The following is an 18,035-nucleotide window of genomic DNA, read 5'->3' on the forward strand; positions in this document are numbered from 1 at the left end:
CTTTGCTTTCTTCTACCATTTGTTTCATGAGACTTGACCTTTAGGCACACCCATAACTCTCTTAGAGTTGACTAACCCTTTGTCTCATCTCGCGTAACCAATGCTCCTTTGACGTGTAGGGTGTCCCTCAAGTTGTCTGTTGAGCCTTATTGGATGATTTGGATGCCTGATGCCCGGTATTCGAAACAGGTAGGTATTTGCTTGGAATGTGGCCTAATGAAAAATTAGCACATGTGATCTCACAAAATGAAGACCAAATACCTTCTTGAAGCCATATTTGTGTTCTTTGTGCTATACTGTTGGTGAGTGTAATCATATCTTTCTGCATTCTCCTTTTTCATCTTTTGTTTGGGGTAGGTTTCCTAAAATGTTTGGGGTTGTGGGTGCTTTGCCCAGAGATTGTTATTCCTTGCTTTATGAGGATCTTTGGGTGTTTAGGTTGAACAAGAAAGCTAGTACTTTGTGCCATTGTGAAGTTTTGGCAAAAATAGCAGGATATTGAAGATAAGAGAGGATATGGATTTCGTATGGAGGGAGAAGGTTTTTTGGCATCCTTATGGGCTTTTTGGCCACAACATTTCAGTACATTACCTCGATCTTACTTGATTGGGGGAGCAATCATTTTTATTATGCAGAGACTCAAACCCGTGTGTTTTTTTTACCATTCAAGCTATCCTTACTAATGACTATTTCATCTGAAAGAGGATAATCTGTTGCACATGTGATAGAAATGTAAGGTTTTAGTTACGTCATTGATGATTTATGCAGGCTAAAGATAATCATTCTGGATAAGAGTGACGCTGATTAATCCAGTTGCAAAATAAATCATCTTTTCTTCCCTGCATTTTGGAAAATTCAGTATGTGATATCTGATTGCATTCTTGTTTCAGGTGGTGAGGTCGACCTAGATGAAACTACTAAATGTGTTTACTCCATTAACCTGGACATTATTGCTACTGGAGATTTAGATGCATTCTTCCCTGCTGCGACACGTGAATATGCTCCATTAGTTGAACAAGTGTGGAAGGATCCTGCTATTCAGGAAACATATAAAAGAAGAGATGAGCTTCATTTCCTTCCTAATGTTGCAGACTACTTTTTAAGCCAGGTAACATGTATCGAAACTTGTGTAGTAACAAATTTTGGTGAAGTAGAATATAATTTTGCTATGTTTTCTTCATAGCCTTGCCAATTAAGATAAGTGTTAGATTTTTATGCAATGTGGTCTTGTTTCTTCAGGCTGTTGAGGTATCTAACAATGAGTATAAACCTTCGGAACGAGATATACTATATGCAGAAGGGGTCACTCAAGCAAATGGATTGGCTCTCATAGAATTCTCTCTTGATGATCGGAGTCCGATGTCTGAAACCTACACAGAAACCTACACAGAAAATCTGGAAGCTCCACCCCCTCATGTAGCCAAGTAATGCTATTTTCTTCTTGTGTGTGTGATTTATAACTCTTGGGGATTTTCCTGTTTATATGAGAAATGCTGGGGATTTTTTATTCTTCTAAACTTTCTGTACTTGATGTTGCAGATACCAACTTATAAAAGTAAATGCTAAGGGGATGAATGAAGGGGGCAAGTGGGTGGAAATGTTTGAAGATGTATGCGTGGTAGTGTTTTGCGTCGCGCTTAGTGATTATAACCAGATGTGGGTTTCCCCAGACAATAGCAGCAATGAAGCGTCACTTCAAAATAAGATGATACAAAGTAATGAGCTCTTTGAGAATATGGTCAGGCACCCTTGCTTTAAGGATACCCCTTTCATATTAATACTAAACAAGTATGATCTCTTTGAGGACAGGACAAAGTCAATAAGGCACCTTTAAGTTGTTGCGAATGGTTCAATGATTTTAGTCCGGTGAAACCCCACAACAATAATCAGTCACTAGACCGTCAAGCTTACTTCTATGTTGCAATGAAGTTCAAAGATCTTTATGCTTCCATCACAGGCCGAAAGCTTTTTGTGTGGCAAGCTCGGGGAAGGGACGGAATGACTGTTGATGAAGCATTCAAGTACGTAAAGGAGGTTCTGAAGTGGGATGACGAGAAGGAGGAGACCTATTATGGCGGACCAGAGGATTCATTTTACAATACAGACATGAGCTCCTCACCTTATGCCAAGTAGGGGTGATGTTTAATATCTTTATATTTGCGTTTGCTTCCTAATTAAAGTGAAGAGTGAGAGGAAATTGTAAAGCTCTTTGTAGTCTTCTCATCGGATTAAGAGCATATTTTTACTCTTGTAAACATAATTGATAAAATTATAATGATATCGAGGGGGTCTCGAATTAATTTGACATTGAGCATGCTCGGGGTCTCAAGTTAAATATATGGAAATTTGCTTGCTTAAATTTCTAGTGAGATGTGGAGTATGCCTTTGAAAGATCGAAACTTGAAAGTTGATTTCCTGACCTGGATCTGATTCGAAATCATATGTAGGGTATCAATTCTTTATGTAATCTTTGGTTTGCTAACGAGGCTTGGGTTTTTTTTTTTCTGAGTTTAGACACTACCTTTTCTATTCTTCGGTTTGATTGTCAGGTCGCGGTACTTTAGGACTCGGTTTCATATTTATGATTGGATTGGATAATTCACTGTATTTAAGGTGTATGACGTCATTATATTATTAAGCATAATGAACAATGCATGAAGAGATTGAAAACTAAACTATTAGACAAGATTTGAATTCTCTTGCATAGGAATTAACACTCTCATTACGTAGATATACCCTTAAAACCACCCAAAAAAAAATTATTTTGATTTATACACTTTTTGGTGGAAAACCTCACAAACTCTTAAGTCCGAACAATAAAAAGAAACAGTGGTGGTTGTAAGAAAGCGGTTGTTGCTGGCACTTTGTGTTTGTGTTGGTGTGGAGCCGTTGTGTTTGGGACTCGGAAACTTGTAATTTGGACTTGTATTGGAAACTTGTGGATTAGAGCTTTGTGCATGGGTAATGGTCAACTAATAAATTCTCACAGTATTCTATTTTATTTATTTATTTTTGTTGTTGTTATTAACTGGGAAAGGTTTAAAAGTATTACATTAATTCAGAAAATGAAGAGTTTCAAACTCGCGGCACATGTTCTACCCTACACTGTCCACTAAGATATTAAATCACATGTAAATTGTCAGAGTTTAAATAAGAGAAATTGACTAACTTGCCTCTTTTCTTGGACATGAAATTTAAGAGCCGAGTGAGAAAGATTAATTCATGTGAAACAACGTATTTATTAATTTATATGATATGTTTGCAAACTTTCATTTCTTACATGTCGATAGAAAAGGTTTTAACCAGTTTTCAGGTCCTTTTGTGAGCAAGCTCACCATTGCGTAATTAGCAGGACAATTGGGTTAAATTGGCTTTTGTCTCAAAAACTTGGTTCAACGGTTACAAAATGGGAAGGCAATTGGGCAAGAGCCATAATTTGGAAATCAACAGTCATAATTAATCCAAAGGAAAGTTTGGAAATCAACAGTCATAATTAATCCAATGTAAAAGAAATCCCAAAAACTTACAAACAATACAAATTTTTTTTAATGACACACTTAAAATTAAACATACTTAAGCAAATTAGTTTATTTTTTTGTAATTAGTTATAGGGTTAGGAATCCAAGTCCCGAATCGATCCCTTTCGGGAGGGGAATCCGAATACTGATCTCAAACCGAACTTTCGGTATTCTCAAATTTCGGGATTCTTGAAATGTTTTCATTATTTCGGGATGGATTGGGACTGGAAAACCCAATCAGAGCCAAGATTTGAAGGTCTTACTCTACAAAGAAACCCCAATTCAAACCCCCATTGTAGAAGCCCTATTTTGAAACATTAACCCTGATTCTAAACCCCACACACAAAAACCCCAATTCAAAACCCCATTGTAGAAGCCCCAATTCGAAACCCTAACCCTAGTTCGAAACCCCACACACACAAAGAAAATCATTGGAGAGAATTAGAGGCAGTCTTAGAGAGAGAGAAAGTTAGGTGTGTGACTGTGTCTGGTGGAGGGAGGGTGGAGAGTCGCAGATAGTGTGTGGGCAAGAGAATTAGAATACTTAGAATGAGATCCCTTAAATGGACCCCAGGAGGGTGTACTTATATTGACTGTGTGAGAGTCCATTATAGGATAGAATTCTCATCCAATCGGAAAAATCCAAGATGATATCTAGGATTAGATATTACGTCCTATTAGAAGCGTGATTACTTGCAATGTACATCTATTCCTAGATTGTAGGAACTCTAAGACATATAAGGATCTAATTATGCCCATATCCAGATTAGACCACGTGTCTTGCGGAACAAGCATGGTCATCTTGGTGGAGTCGCTCGGACTTTGCCTATTGCCCTATACCAGTGTGATGGTGGCACCACTGCTCCGTCTAATACAACTTCACTTAGAGTTGATGATCTATGACCAAACTTCTGAGTTAACACTACTCTAATTAGCCTTACTTCAACCCTGGAAAATTATGGTCCCACAATTACCTATAAGAATTAGATGGTCAAAGAAATCCAAGAGGAGGAGAATCGAAATATACATATGATTTGGTGACTGAATGACTGAAAGGGCCTCAAAAAGTCGGGAAGCTTCCAAATTCGCTGGAAAACCTCGTCAGAATCTAGAGTTTCAGATTAAGTTTCAATCTCCTTCAACCCTTCCACCTAAAAATGCACAAAATAAAAAAGCCGATGAGTTTATAGGCGATTTTTGGTATATTTGATGGGCACGAAGAGCAAAAGCTGCTCAGTTTGCAGCAAAGAACTTGTCAAAGAATATTTTAGATGAAGATGTGAAGAGGGTGACGATGAAATTGAGAAGTATTCAAGCATGGCTACTAAATAGGGACTAATTTTTTAAAAAGAGGATTTATGTGGTGTAACAATTTTCATTAGGAATGGTAACCTCAATTCAAACTTCAAACAAAGGACTAATTTTTAAGACATGTAATCCAAAATTAAGCTTCACCACAACAATAGGACTGTTGGGGCATATTTAAAGACAACCTAAATCTGAAATTAGCACAACATGTAGTCATCTACAAAGGTTTCAGAGATAACCCAAGATGTTATGGTAGAAGTGGAGGGGAAAGGGGAGGCAGCTGGATTGAAGTAATGGTCACGATGAAAATGAAGCCTACGGTGAACTTGCGGCTTCAATAGGATTGATTCAACCGCTTGTTGGGATTCAATGGGATTGTCCTTTCATTTGGATCCAAGGGCACAGAATGAAAGATTGTGATTATAAGATTTTAAAACCAAAAAGTTGAGATGCGATGGAATAACATAATCTCATTTTTCTGAAAAAGTAGCATACATGAAATAAAACAAAATAGGTTGGGGCAATTTAACGCCCTCTCAAAAAGGGCATATATGCCCTCTTCTCTTAATATCATAGATATGACAAACTAATATAAAGTAAGAGAGAAGGGGTTGCATTTTACACTACAAAGTTTGGGGGTCATTGGTAAAATGGCCCGTGAGATTTCAATTTTCACATGTTACACTACGTAGTATCTGAATTGCATCAATTTAACGCCCTTTTCAATTTCACCGTCTAATTAGACGTTAATTGCTGATGTGGTATAGACTGTGTCCTCATTTGAAGCACATGTAGACTAAACTATCATCCACCCAAGGGCAATTTCTACAATAACTATCTCGCGCCTAAAACACTTCATGCTTCCTAACCCAATACTCTAAATTGTTGTGACCAAGAGGTTAAATTGCTGCAATGTGTACTTCAAATGTGGAATCGGTCTATGCCACAACAACACTTAACATTTAAGTAAGCGCTAAAATTGACAGAGGGGTAAAATTAGTTAATTTTAAAAACTACATGGTATAATATGAGGACATTGAAATCTTGTGACTCATTTTACAAATGACTTCTAGATCTCGTAATATAAATTATAGTTAATCCTCAATTAAGATAGGTGTGTAGACACAATAATACTTAGGGGTGAACATAAAAACCGCAGAATCGTGAAACCGAATCAAACCGCGACAAATAAACTGTAACAAATCGTATTAACAATAAAAAAAGTCAACATAGGTTCAAGAACCAAACTGAATCGTTCCGACCAGCTCAAGTTTCGATTTTCATGTTGGTAGAATTGCTCAAAACCAAACCGAACCATTTATATAAAGAATTAATTAAATTAAATTAAATAGTTGTATGATAAAGAAGATGCATGTACATGTGAATTTATATGTATATGTTAGAGACCCGGCTTTATTGCTTCTCGAGATTCCATTAACAAATGTTCCTGCAGTTTTGCCCACAATATCATGAGCTTCATAATCGAAACTTAGAAAAAACATATACATACACGCAGAGAACATATGATGTAACTAGTACAGTAATACAGAACTAGTAAAAGAAGTGAGTTCTGATACTCTTCCAAGTTTCCAACATATCTGCACACTACCACAAAGCTATAAGTGTGAATGTGTGTGTGTGTGTGTGTGTGTGTGTGTGTGTGTGTGTATGTGTGTGTGTGTGTGTGAATGTATATTTCGTTTGCTACTACTTGTTTGCTTGCTGTTTGAAAAAGAGCCGCTCTATACTTTTCGGTACCAAGGAGCTGCTGTTTAGTTTCAGGTGCTAAGGCCGGTTTGCTTGCTGTTGCTACCAAGGACATTTGAAGCGTGTTTCTTTTTTTGTTTGCTTGGTGCCAATGCCAAGAACATTTGCATTTTGATTTAGTATTTGAAAAGAATTTGTTTTGTTTTGAATTTTGTTTTGTTTGTAACTTTGTATTACCATTTTAGAAGTATATTTGAATGTAAGCATGCAAAAAACAAGTTGTGATTTGATATTCAAATGATTTAGTATTTTAAATCGTAAATCGGCATGAACCGAACAGGAACCGGTGTGAACAACTGTTACGAATTTTGTAAAAAATTAAGCAAAACCACACCGAACTGAACCGTTGATACTTTCCGGTTTCAATTTGAGAATGAAACTGCACCCGTGCCCACCGCTAAATAGTACTCTTTTCTTTTCTCTTATTTTTGTTCCATCTAGAACGAACCAAGGCATCACTTATACCCGACCCGACTTGGCATGCCGCACATCCATCTCCTAAACCAAGTAAATAAGGCCTCCAACAAATTTCTCACTTTTGTGTTGTATTCTTTCTTTGAGCACAAGCTAAATGAGGTGTTTTTGGGGATTTACATAAATAGAAACCAAACCAGGCCTTGGGTCTCCAACCCTCGCATACTCTCTCTGAACCAGCCATGGCCGCGCTGCAGTACCTGGAGTTGCTGCGCAACGCGCATCCGGAGCTCGCCGAATGGTACAATTCACTCGCAGATCTGTACCAGAGGAAGCTATGGCACCAGCTCACTCTCAAGCTCGAGCAGTTCGTTGCTCTCGCCGTCTTTCAGGTCTGTTTCCCACCCCCAATTTTGGGTTTCCTTGATGCTTGAGTGTAGGAATGTGAGTTGAAACAATTTTTCTGGAGATTTAGGGTTTGTGAAATCGTTAGGTTGGGGGCTTCAAGTGGTATTTGGGTTTTGATGCTGAATTAGGGGTTTTAGGGGAAATTAATAGGGAAATGAGCTTTTGGATGGAAAAATTAGGTTTTTTGTTGTGGAACTAGGGTTTTTTTGTTTGAGATTCTTCCATTTGGTTTTGTTTTCTCACTTGGGTTGTAGATCGTGATTCATACTGGATAAGATGCACAAGTTACGCTTGAAGAGATCTTTAGAATTTTTGCTTTTGGTTGCATTAAGTGACACCCTAGTGTAAGTCTTTGAAAGCGTTTGCCTTTGTTGTGGTTCTACTCTTTTCGGGTAATTTGAGTAACTAGAGGTCCAGGAACTAGGAATCCATTCATTCTGCTTTTGAGTTTTATTCTTTGTGAGTAACTAATTCTTTTGATCCGAATTTTTTAAATTATTAGATTGGAGCCAAAGGCTTAAATCTTGATGCCTTTTTTTTATGGGTTTTAATTCCCTTGGAACCCATTCCAGTTACAGTTATTTGTCTGGGCGCAAAGTGGGTTGTAACTGTTTGAAGTAAGCTGCTTAATTATCATGTAGCTCCATGCATCAAATAATTTGTATTTTTGTATGTATACTTTGTGGCGTGCAATTTAACTTTCATTGCTACCTGGAGGGGGGAGGAGCTCATAGGAGGTTAAATGGGTTCCTGTTATGAGGTTACGCAGTTATAGCAAAGTTGTTTAAAGTGTTTAGTATGACCCATGCATTCTATATAAACATATATCAAAGTAAACTACGGTTTAAAAGCTAATTTGAAGATGCTTTCCAACTGCCTCTACCAAAATTAACCCATAGTCTAAATGTTCTCTCTTTCTCAATGTATTTTTTACAACATGCCTGTTTTCATAGATTAAGGAATTAACTGAATTAGATTGGAGACCCTTAATGTTTAAAAGGTGAGAATAATGGAATTTGAACCGTATCCAATACAAATAATAAATACTTTATAAGATATAGAGACTATCTCGCAAATAATTGAAGTTAGTTTAAGTACTTTATTGTAGTTGTCACAAATGTGACGCAATAGGTATTGTATTTTCTATTCAGTTTTCGATCTCCGTGCAGTGCATTTATCATGAGAAATGCATTTATAACATTTCAGCATGCATGTAACTGGAAAAAATAAAAACATTTAGGCATGCATTTGCATGGAACTAGGTTTGCCATCCTCATCCCAAGGCCAGTAGCTTGATTGCTTTGTAAGTTATAATTGGTCATGTTTAGCTTCCTTTGTGCCTTCACATCACATGTTATGGTTGTGTGCCGTAAGGAATTTAATTGTTGAAGTATGTTTTGATCTTAATCAGGATAATGCTATTTTACAAGCATCTTGAGATGAGATTAGATTGCACTTATCTATACTTGACCGAACATGTCATTAGCATTGATAAAAAGTACAAAGCCAATTAGCATTGGATTCATCTGGTTCTATGTTTTATCATGTAATTCATTTGCACGAAGAATTTCATTAACCTGGCACATTTTCTTGAATAATCGAATTCATCAGTTGTTGAATTGTGGTCTGTTGAATGCCGTTATGTATGATCTCTTAATACTAGTTGCTAGTATTATGTCTGTGGATGTATGTACAAGTTGTATTTTTTCTTGAATTGGTAAGCATTCCAGTATGACGTTTTGTTTCTTGGATGTGTCCTTTCTTCCCACATCTGACTTTTGTTTCTTGTTATTGAATATCAGGCTGGTGATGCTTTAATACAGTTATACCACAATTTCATCACCGATTTTGAGACTAAAATCAACCTTCTCAAGCTCGCACACTTTGCTGTAATCGTTTCTCGACAGTACCCAGAGAAGGAAGCTGCTATCAGTTACCTAGAAGGGGTGATTGAGAAGCTTCAAGCCACTAGAGAGCAACGCATAGAGGAACCAATCCTTTACATTAAGATGCAAATAGCAATATTCAAACTTGAGCAACAAGACCAAAAAGAGTGCAAAAGGCTTCTAGAAGATGGAAAGACTACACTTGACAGTATGACTGACATTGATCCATCTGTATATGCTAGCTATTATTGGGTATCATCTCAATATCATAAGTTCCGTCAAGAATTTGCTGAGTTCTACAAAAGTGCTCTTCTTTATCTAGCATACACATCAGTGGAGTCTCTCTCAGAATCATTCAAGCTGGTATGCATTGATACTCTTATGCGTGAACCATTTTCCTTTGCAGTTATTCCTAGGTTCTACATCCCATCATTATTTTGGAATGTTATGTTACAAGAAGGCTTGAAATCTGTAGTTGCACATACATACTAGAGACAAATGGTTTGTTAAATTTAAATGTCTTCCATTTCTTATGTTTGCATCTCCCTTGGCAAAATGTCTCTTCTAAATATTCCTGTCTGCAGGATCTTTTAAATGCATGTGTCTTTATTAAACTGTTTTTGGCTTTGCTTTCACCAAATCACTAGTTTTGTAGAAACAGAGCATTTTCTTGCATCAAGTGTAATAATTTGTTGAGTTCCATGCTTGGATTAAAATCTTCCAAAGCATGCTTTGCCTTATAAATATATTATGCCAAAGGAATAAAATAAAGAGAATGGACAATCTTCTACTTCCTGCCATCATCAGTTACCTATATGATTGTAGCCATAATTTTAATAGGGTAGTTTAGAGAATACAACTTAATGTGAAGATGTTATTGGTTAGACAAATATGGAATAGGATTAATGTCAGGGAACTTAACCTTTTATGTTCTTGAATAGAAATGGTGTAGTATAATTTTTATTTATTGTAGCATAGGTGGACGAAAGAGGAGAAATGCATTCAATTCTTTTTCTGTCAGTTAATTGGGCATTTCTGGTTTGCAAGAACTGGAAAGGTTTGTAGTTACATGTTAGTACCCTTCTAGGAGAATCCATTAACTTGGCTAAGTGCACTTGTAGTGTGCAGGCTGCCTTGAACATTGACTCTGTTCAACCCATAGTTAATTAAGGGTATCATTTCATACTTTTTTATTCTTTACTGGTTCAGTATGCATTTGAACAGTTGTGATTAGGGTGTGAGTGATAGCCTCTGCCGACAGTAATATTTATCTTTCAGATTCCTATGAGTCAACTGTTCATATTTGGTAACTTTTTAATTTTATTTTTACTTCTGAGTGACTGATTGGTAGTTTATTTTGTTTAATCCATGATAATTTTTAACGGTTTGGTTGTTTGCATCGTATTTAAGGATCTGGCATTTGATTTGTCCCTTTCTGCACTCCTGGGAGATAATATCTACAACTTTGGAGAGCTGCTTGCGCATCCTATTGTAAGAACATTTTTGCTGTGTTTTTTGTTTGGTTGCATAATATTTTGCTTCCTGTGCACTGCGTGTTACGTGGAAGAGTTCCCTTTCAAGATGCACAAGGTGTTTTTGTTACTTTATATGAAATATTTTTGCACCAAATACTAGGACATTGGATTTGAAATTGATCAGAAACTAAGTAATGCATGCGCAACTAAGCCTGTATGTAGATTCGCAATGCAGTCTTGTTGATACTGCTATTTATCATACACTGTACAGTCACCAGTTATTACCGCAATTCATGTACCCTTTTTTTACTTTGGTTTTATTTTCACTTTCCCACCTAGAGCCTGATAAATTACTTTTGATTTCTACTGCTATAGACTATCATGAAGTGATTGTCATCTCAAACCTAGTTGCCTGGATCTTTGTATGATATGTGCATACATGGTTCTTTTTACATGGATAAATGTTTGTACATTGGGTTTGCATAATGGTTTTGTGAACCATGTGGTTTTAGGATCTGAATTTCTCTTATCTACCCTACCGTGGACGCTTGCACCGTCCATTAGTGTTTTAGTGGATGACCTACTGCTTATATAGATATTAATTACATACCTAGAAAGACCTACTGCTTATATAGATATTAATTACATACCTAAAAAGTTTCTATGTAGTTGCCATGTGTTTCTTCTGATATGTGTAGCCTGTAGGCTACATTATAAGTTATTTGTGCTTCACTTTTCTTTTTTAATATATGACAAATTTTAACAATCTATCCAGATTAAGAGCCTTCTAGGGACAAAGGTAGAGTGGCTTTACTATATTCTTCAAGCGTTCAACTCTGGTGATTTAGTTCGGTATCAAGAATTATGTCGTGTACACAATGCTGCTTTGAGAGCACAACCAGCATTAGTTGAAAATGAGAAGAAGCTTTTGGAGAAGATTAACATTCTGTGCTTGATGGAAATTATCTTCAGGTTTGTGTGTTCTAGATTGTCCTTTCACTTGTAATCTGTAACAAAGGTGTGTGCTTTTGAACTACTATTCACTAAATTGATATGGTCCTTGCAGCCGGCCATCTGAAGATCGGACTATACCATTGAGTATCATTGCAGAGCGCACCAAACTTTCTGTTGAGGATGTGGAGCATCTTCTTGTGAAGAGCCTTTCCGTAAGTTCCTGTATTCTTAAACTTGATAGACAGTGAATTAATTTGGATTGTCCAAACTAAAGTTCTACGACCCCTGCCTTTTCATTTCTCCCCACTTGCAGATGTATACCAGTAGAGAAGAATGTTTTTTATGACGACAGTTCTCAATGCATGTCTTAGTAACAAGTAAAGATTAAGTACTCACAACGATACTTTTCATAACTCTTGCATTCAGAATAGGAATTTTAAAAAAAAAAAAAAAATGAGAAGCTTATGATTTGAGAGACTGAACTTTTTACTTGGTAAAGTGCTAGTATTCTAAAGTTGATCACATGAACACGTTTGAGACATGTTAGATCCTATGTATATGGTATTGGCATTTCAAATCTTATTTGCACATATGTTGTGGGTTCCACACTTTCAATTCAATATAACTGACCTAGGATATATTGTATGTTGCATGCAGCATGCAGCATGTGACATGCAAATGAGTAGAAATAATTATATGTTGTTCTTGTATTTATTTGTAATATTATTTTACATACAATTTAGTTTCAGACAATAAATTTAAGGCCTTTATTGCATCCAATTGTTTTGTAGTTGTATAGCTGTCTTGTACAATAGTTGTAATAAGGGAAGATTTAGGATAGTAGTTTCTGCCTTAACAAGGAAGTAATTAATCGGATTTTTTTTCTTGCTGTTTTTGCGGGGTTTGCTTAAGACTTGGCACTGTTAATTTTATAAATAAAAGGAGACTGAATACGTTATGATTTGGTAGTTTCTTTGTTAATCTGATTTGCATTTGGATTTTCTATATTGCAGACAAGCAGGGTGTTAGATGACTTATTTGCTTATTCTGGAGTTAGAAAGTGTTGCTTTCTTTCTATTTTCTATTTAATAATTATGGGAGAGATGTTGACTGCAGGTTCATCTGATTGAGGGAATAATCGATCAGGTTGAGGAGACGGTGCATGTGTCCTGGGTGCAGCCAAGAGTTTTGGGGATTCCACAGATCCAATCGTTGCGTGATAGGCTGGACGGTTGGTTGGACAAAGTCCATACTGCTTTGTTATCGATCGAGGCAGAAACACCTGATTTGGTTGCGTCTTGAGTCGCCTCTTGCTTTATTTTCTGCCTAGTGTAACAAATCCTTATCGGAAAAATGGGGGGTTCAAAATGCAAGGGCGGCCAGGAAACACTAGTTTTCGGTTGATTGAGCACTTCGGGCCAACTTTCTTTATGCTGCTTTTCTTATTGGTGATGCTTTTTTGTTGAATCATTTTCCTGGAAGGAGCGGCCTTGTGTACTGTACTTGGGAGTAATACTCCATTGTTTAGTGGCATGGCATGCCTAGAGACGTGGTGAATCGATTAAAACGCGCTGTCGTTATACCTTTGTATTTTGAATTTTCCTTTCCTTAGATAACCTAACTTTATGCTTTTTCTTTAGTTTTAATGATTTTCTCCTTCTCGCTACTGGTTCATTTCGCGGTAAATGTTTCGTGTTCTGTTACTCGCGGATGGATGACCGTTTGAACCTAAAAATCCTTCATTTTTGCAGTGCGTGCATTGCCAAAATGGGGTTACATTGCATCAGAGTATTTGTGTGACATGTATTTTAGGGTTTAGGGTTGGTTGCATGAATTCAGCTTTGACAAAATTGTATTCTCTGGTGCCCGTTGCAGCTGGAGATTGCTTCTTTCAAGAAAGCAGAAAGTAGCGTTGCTCACAAGTGTTTCTACTAGAAGTACTTTTATTATAAATCTTTGGCTTTTTAGCTTGAAATGACCCTTGAGATTGGCTAACTTTTCATTTTTGTCATTGTGATTTGAAATTGATAGAAGTTGTCATTGAGATTGTTCACCGTTAATCATTTTGATCATTTCGTATTGAATAAAATAAATAAACCAAATTAATCCAACAAAAACTAAGGGAATTTTTGTCATTTTATTCTTATTGAACGAAGATTCTTTGTGAGATTAGGTGAGCTAGGCGGACGGCTAAGTAGATGTAGTCGCATTTTTAAAATTTTCAAACATCTATGAACTAATCAGGACGGTAGTCAGCCGCCTAGTATCAAGACTAGGCCTAAGTAGCATTAGGTGAGAATTTTTAGAATGATGCTTATCACACAATATTGTTGGATCAAATGAATTTAAAAAGATTAATAACCAAAAATTTTAAAAAGTGAAATAAAAATGTGGGTAAATAGAAGTATCTAAACTTAATTAGAGCAAGTCCATTGTGTGCTCCAGCCCGAGGGACAAGCGCAGGAACAGGGCCATGTAGCCCGAGTGATGAAGCCTAGCGTGTGCTGGCAAGCGAGCCTGAGCAGGCCCGAGGGAAAGGCCCGACGATTTGTGATAGCCCGAGTTCCTGAAGGCAATGTGACATGGGCTCACGTCAACCACAATATAAAATTAATAAAAATTTTAAATTTTAAATTTTTAAAAAATTAAAAGAATGCAAAACCCAACGGGCACTCGCGATCCCCCTCCTTTGCTGTCGCACCCCAGTCCCTCCTCCGCTGCAACTGCTGCCGCACCTCACATTGCCTTCACCTCCACGCACTCGCGATCCCCCTTCTTCCACTCGCGCGTCCAGATCGCATGATTTGTGACACCCCCATCGAAATCAAGGCGTGTTGCTCGTCACGTGAGAGTGACGTAGCCATGTGCATAGTGTGGAAGTATAAATAATAATAGAAAAACGAATAAATAAAAACCAAACTACTAGATAAACTAGTTAAAGTAATACGCTAGTGTAAGACTAAGTGTGATAAATATAATCAGAGCACAAAAAGTCTAAGTGCAGTCCAGTAGGACGAATACTAATTACACAACACCCAAAGGTGATCCTACATTTGTGTTGTTTGTCAGAACCACCGTCAAAGTCCTCGTGAGCCACCAAAGAGCTTCTACCTAAAACCTGGAAGGGCGCAAAACAGAAAGTGTGAGTGAGCAAAAACAAAGCTTTTCAAAATCATTTCATTCTCAAAAGTTCTAACCCCTCTCCGTAAAACCTGTATAAGTTCCCAGAAAATAGAATATATGAATATAACGAAATCATGCTCAGAGTAACAACATTCATAAATATGCCATGACAAATTTCTCAGCATAAAGTATAAGTAAACCAGGTGATATCAATCAATGCAAATGATATGTCAGCCGGAGTCACCTAACGTGACCTGTACGGCTGAATCTAGAGCTCGAATCCACATCTCAACAACTATACCTGCACAAGAGTCGGAACCACCTAAAGTGGTCTGTACGACAGGACTGGGTGTAAATAAATACGCTCGAGTGCTACGATCACGTGAAGACTCTGCGAATAATCGTGGGTCACCTACCAGTCGGAACCACCTAAAGTGGTATGTACAACAGGACTTGCACCTAACTTGGATCCAAGATGAGCGTGTGATGCGGGAGGTGAACATCACGTGAAGAACTGTGCCTGATAGGAGCATATTTATGCGCCTTAGTTAGCTAGTTCTTATGCATTTTTGTTATGTTTTCTTAGTTAAAGTAGTCTTTTAAGCTACTTTCATGTGTTTTCAGGTTTAAAGGACATATTACATGAAATGATGCAATTTGGAGCTTTTGGAGCAAAACTGAGCTGGAATGTGGTGTATGCAAATGGAGCACGAGGAATGGACGAGGTTGAAGGTCGAAGGAGCTTAAGAAATGAAGAAATGAAAGTGAACAGCAAAGAAGTCAGAATTGGCAACCAAAGTTTCTAAAGTTGGAAGTTTCTATTCTTGGAGGTTTCCATTGTCATGAGTTTCTATTCTTGGCTTTGGGCTTTTAGATGACCTAAACCCTAACTCCTTGTGGACCCTAAGCCCATGCCGCACCTAAACCCTAATCCTAGCCCACTTAATCAGCCGCACCCTAGGGCCTAATCATTTAATTTCTGCCAAGTTAAACCCTAATCCATCTACCCTAAGCCCATGCCGCACCTAATGTTCTAGAAACCCTATTTTCTGGTGGATTTCCAACCCTTGCCGCACCCAAACCCTAGCCCATTTGTCTAACCTGATTTCTTTAGGGTTTGGCTGCCTATATATATATGTTTTACCACCTTGCCGCAGATATAACCCTCTCCACAAATCAGAAATTCGTCAAAATATATTCAGCCCCCTTGCCGCAGCCTTCCTCCAACAATCTGCCATATTTTCACACTTTGCCGCAACCCCCATGTCCCCTAAACACTACCATATCATTCCTTACCTACTCTTCCATCTAAATAACCCCTAGAACCTGTCCTAGTTCTTGTGCCGCAGACAAGAGGAGGAGAAAAAGCTTGGGACGTTCATGGCATTCTATTGAGGATTGCTGGAACGTTTTAGGTGTTGTCTTTCCGTTGAATTCCATGTTTAATTTTGATATTCTTTGTGTTGTGAGTATGAGGAACTAAACCCCCTTGGTTAGGGGGGAATTCAAAACCATGTACATGCTTGCAATATGATTTGATTACATTCAGTTGTTATTTCATAAGTTGTGGATTAAATTCGTTCATCTATTTGATTGTTACCTTATTTGTGTATGTTGATTGAGAGTGCACGCTTAGTTTTCATGCATGAATATGATGCTAGATTATGAGGGAGTTTCACCTAATAGTTACAATCTTATAATCACAAGTAGTGAAGGTCGCTTGAAAACGATCGCGTTGAATGAATTCTTAGCATAAGTTTCATGCAATTCATAGTAACGAATGCTTCGTCAATGCTTATGTTTTTCATAGAACTTAATGATTCTTGCTTGTATCTCTATTATGCAATTCATGTAGGGAACTTGTAGGGAATGTTTTGAGTTGTCGTATGCAATCATCCAACTTAATAACTTGTGGAAAAACTGAGGGTTAATTAGTGCAATTCACGGTTAATCTGGGGCGTTGAGTATTTATAATTTATTGGAAGAACAACTGAAAATCGTTTTGTTTGCAAGTGTGACATGTGTGGAGAAGAACCTCCTAACTAGCTTTTTATCCATCCTTTTTATCCAAAAACATTCTACAATCTGTTTAGTTTAAAGTTTCTGTTTTATGTTAAATTTTCGTCCAAAACAAACCCCCCTTTAATTTGAAGTCTTAGATTAGTTAGAAAGTGTTTTGACTTATGTTTCTAAGTATTTAGATTCAAGTTTTCACCCAATTTCGTCCAAATTAGTGTAGGTGCTCAAAACTGCCCAGAAAGTGGTTTTTAGGCAGTTTTGAGTCTTCTAGTTGCTGTTTTGGGTTTTAGGTTTGTTTAAGTGTTTTAACTTTTAGTTTTGCATTCTTTGAGTCGAGTTTAGTGTTTTAAACTTTGTTTTTGAGTTTTTAAGTCAGTTTCCAAGTGTTTAGCAATCCCTCCTAATCCCCGGTCTAGAACGATCCGTACTTGAATCTTTACTACAATTGTCACAAGAGGGTTTTAATTTGTGTGCTTAATTATTTCGCATCAAATTTTTGGCGCCGTTGCCGGGGATTAGCAACTTTGCTAATCCCTTGGATTGTTATTTTCGTTTTTCTTATTAGATCAGATTCTTATGTTATTTTGTTTCTTGTTTTAGGTACTTGTTTATGACTCGGAGTTCTAATCCGGTTCACGAACATATTTTAGACTTTGACGACGATTTTGAGCGTGAGTTGAGACGTAAGAGGAAGAACCCGGAACCTAGTGAATCAAGTGCAAGTTCCGAGTCCGTCTCTGAATTTGAAGAAGAGGAGGAGGAAGCCACGGCAGGGATATTTGAAGAAGTCCAAGGCATGGCGGTGGACAACCGTACACTCAAGGAGCTTGCAGCTTCGGGATTGGGTAATGCCGCACCCTTGTGCATTCAATACCCCACGGCTGCCCAAGGTAAGACGGATGAGTTTGAATTAAAGTCAAGTTTGCTTCATCATATTCCTAAATACCATGGCTTGTCCATGGAAGATCCTAACAAACATTTGAAAGAATTTGAAGTAGTTTGCTCTAGTATGACTCCCGTCACTGTTGACGGAAATATCTTGAAGATGAAGGCTTTTCCATTCTCTTTGATGGATAAAGCCAAAGATTGGTTATATGAGTTAGCTCCCGGCACTGTCACTTCTTGGGAGAGTATGAAGAGAGCGTATTTGGAGAAGTTCTTTC

The 18,035-nt window shown here is 37.4% G+C and overlaps 1 protein-coding gene and 1 pseudogene across 1 annotated transcript; both read left to right on the top strand.

The window, feature by feature from the left end:
- LOC137732933 (extra-large guanine nucleotide-binding protein 3-like) overlaps positions 1 to 2,133 on the top strand; it is an 11,670-nt pseudogene extending 9,537 nt beyond the window's left edge.
- Positions 2,134 to 7,111: 4,978 nt separating this feature from the next.
- LOC137730985 (26S proteasome non-ATPase regulatory subunit 13 homolog B) lies at positions 7,112 to 13,346 on the top strand. Its single transcript, XM_068470016.1, has 6 exons — positions 7,112 to 7,399; positions 9,218 to 9,664; positions 10,712 to 10,792; positions 11,552 to 11,748; positions 11,843 to 11,942; positions 12,847 to 13,346. The coding sequence occupies exons 1-6, from the start codon at positions 7,250 to 7,252 to the stop codon at positions 13,030 to 13,032; spliced, it is 1,161 nt and encodes a 386-aa protein (XP_068326117.1). The 5' UTR covers positions 7,112 to 7,249; the 3' UTR covers positions 13,033 to 13,346.
- Positions 13,347 to 18,035: the final 4,689 nt, after the last annotated feature.

Source organism: Pyrus communis, chromosome 4, assembly GCF_963583255.1.
Source record: "Pyrus communis chromosome 4, drPyrComm1.1, whole genome shotgun sequence".
Lineage (NCBI taxonomy): Eukaryota > Viridiplantae > Streptophyta > Magnoliopsida > Rosales > Rosaceae > Pyrus > Pyrus communis.

Coding starts and splice junctions, on each gene's coding strand:
- LOC137730985 (XM_068470016.1), top strand. CDS start 7,250: ATGGCCGCGCTGCAGTACCTGGAGTTGCTGCGCAACGCGCATCCGGAG. Junction 9,665..10,711: donor TCTCAGAATCATTCAAGCTG/GTATGCATTGAT, acceptor ATCGTATTTAAG/GATCTGGCATTTGATTTGTC. Junction 10,793..11,551: donor AGCTGCTTGCGCATCCTATT/GTAAGAACATTT, acceptor CAATCTATCCAG/ATTAAGAGCCTTCTAGGGAC.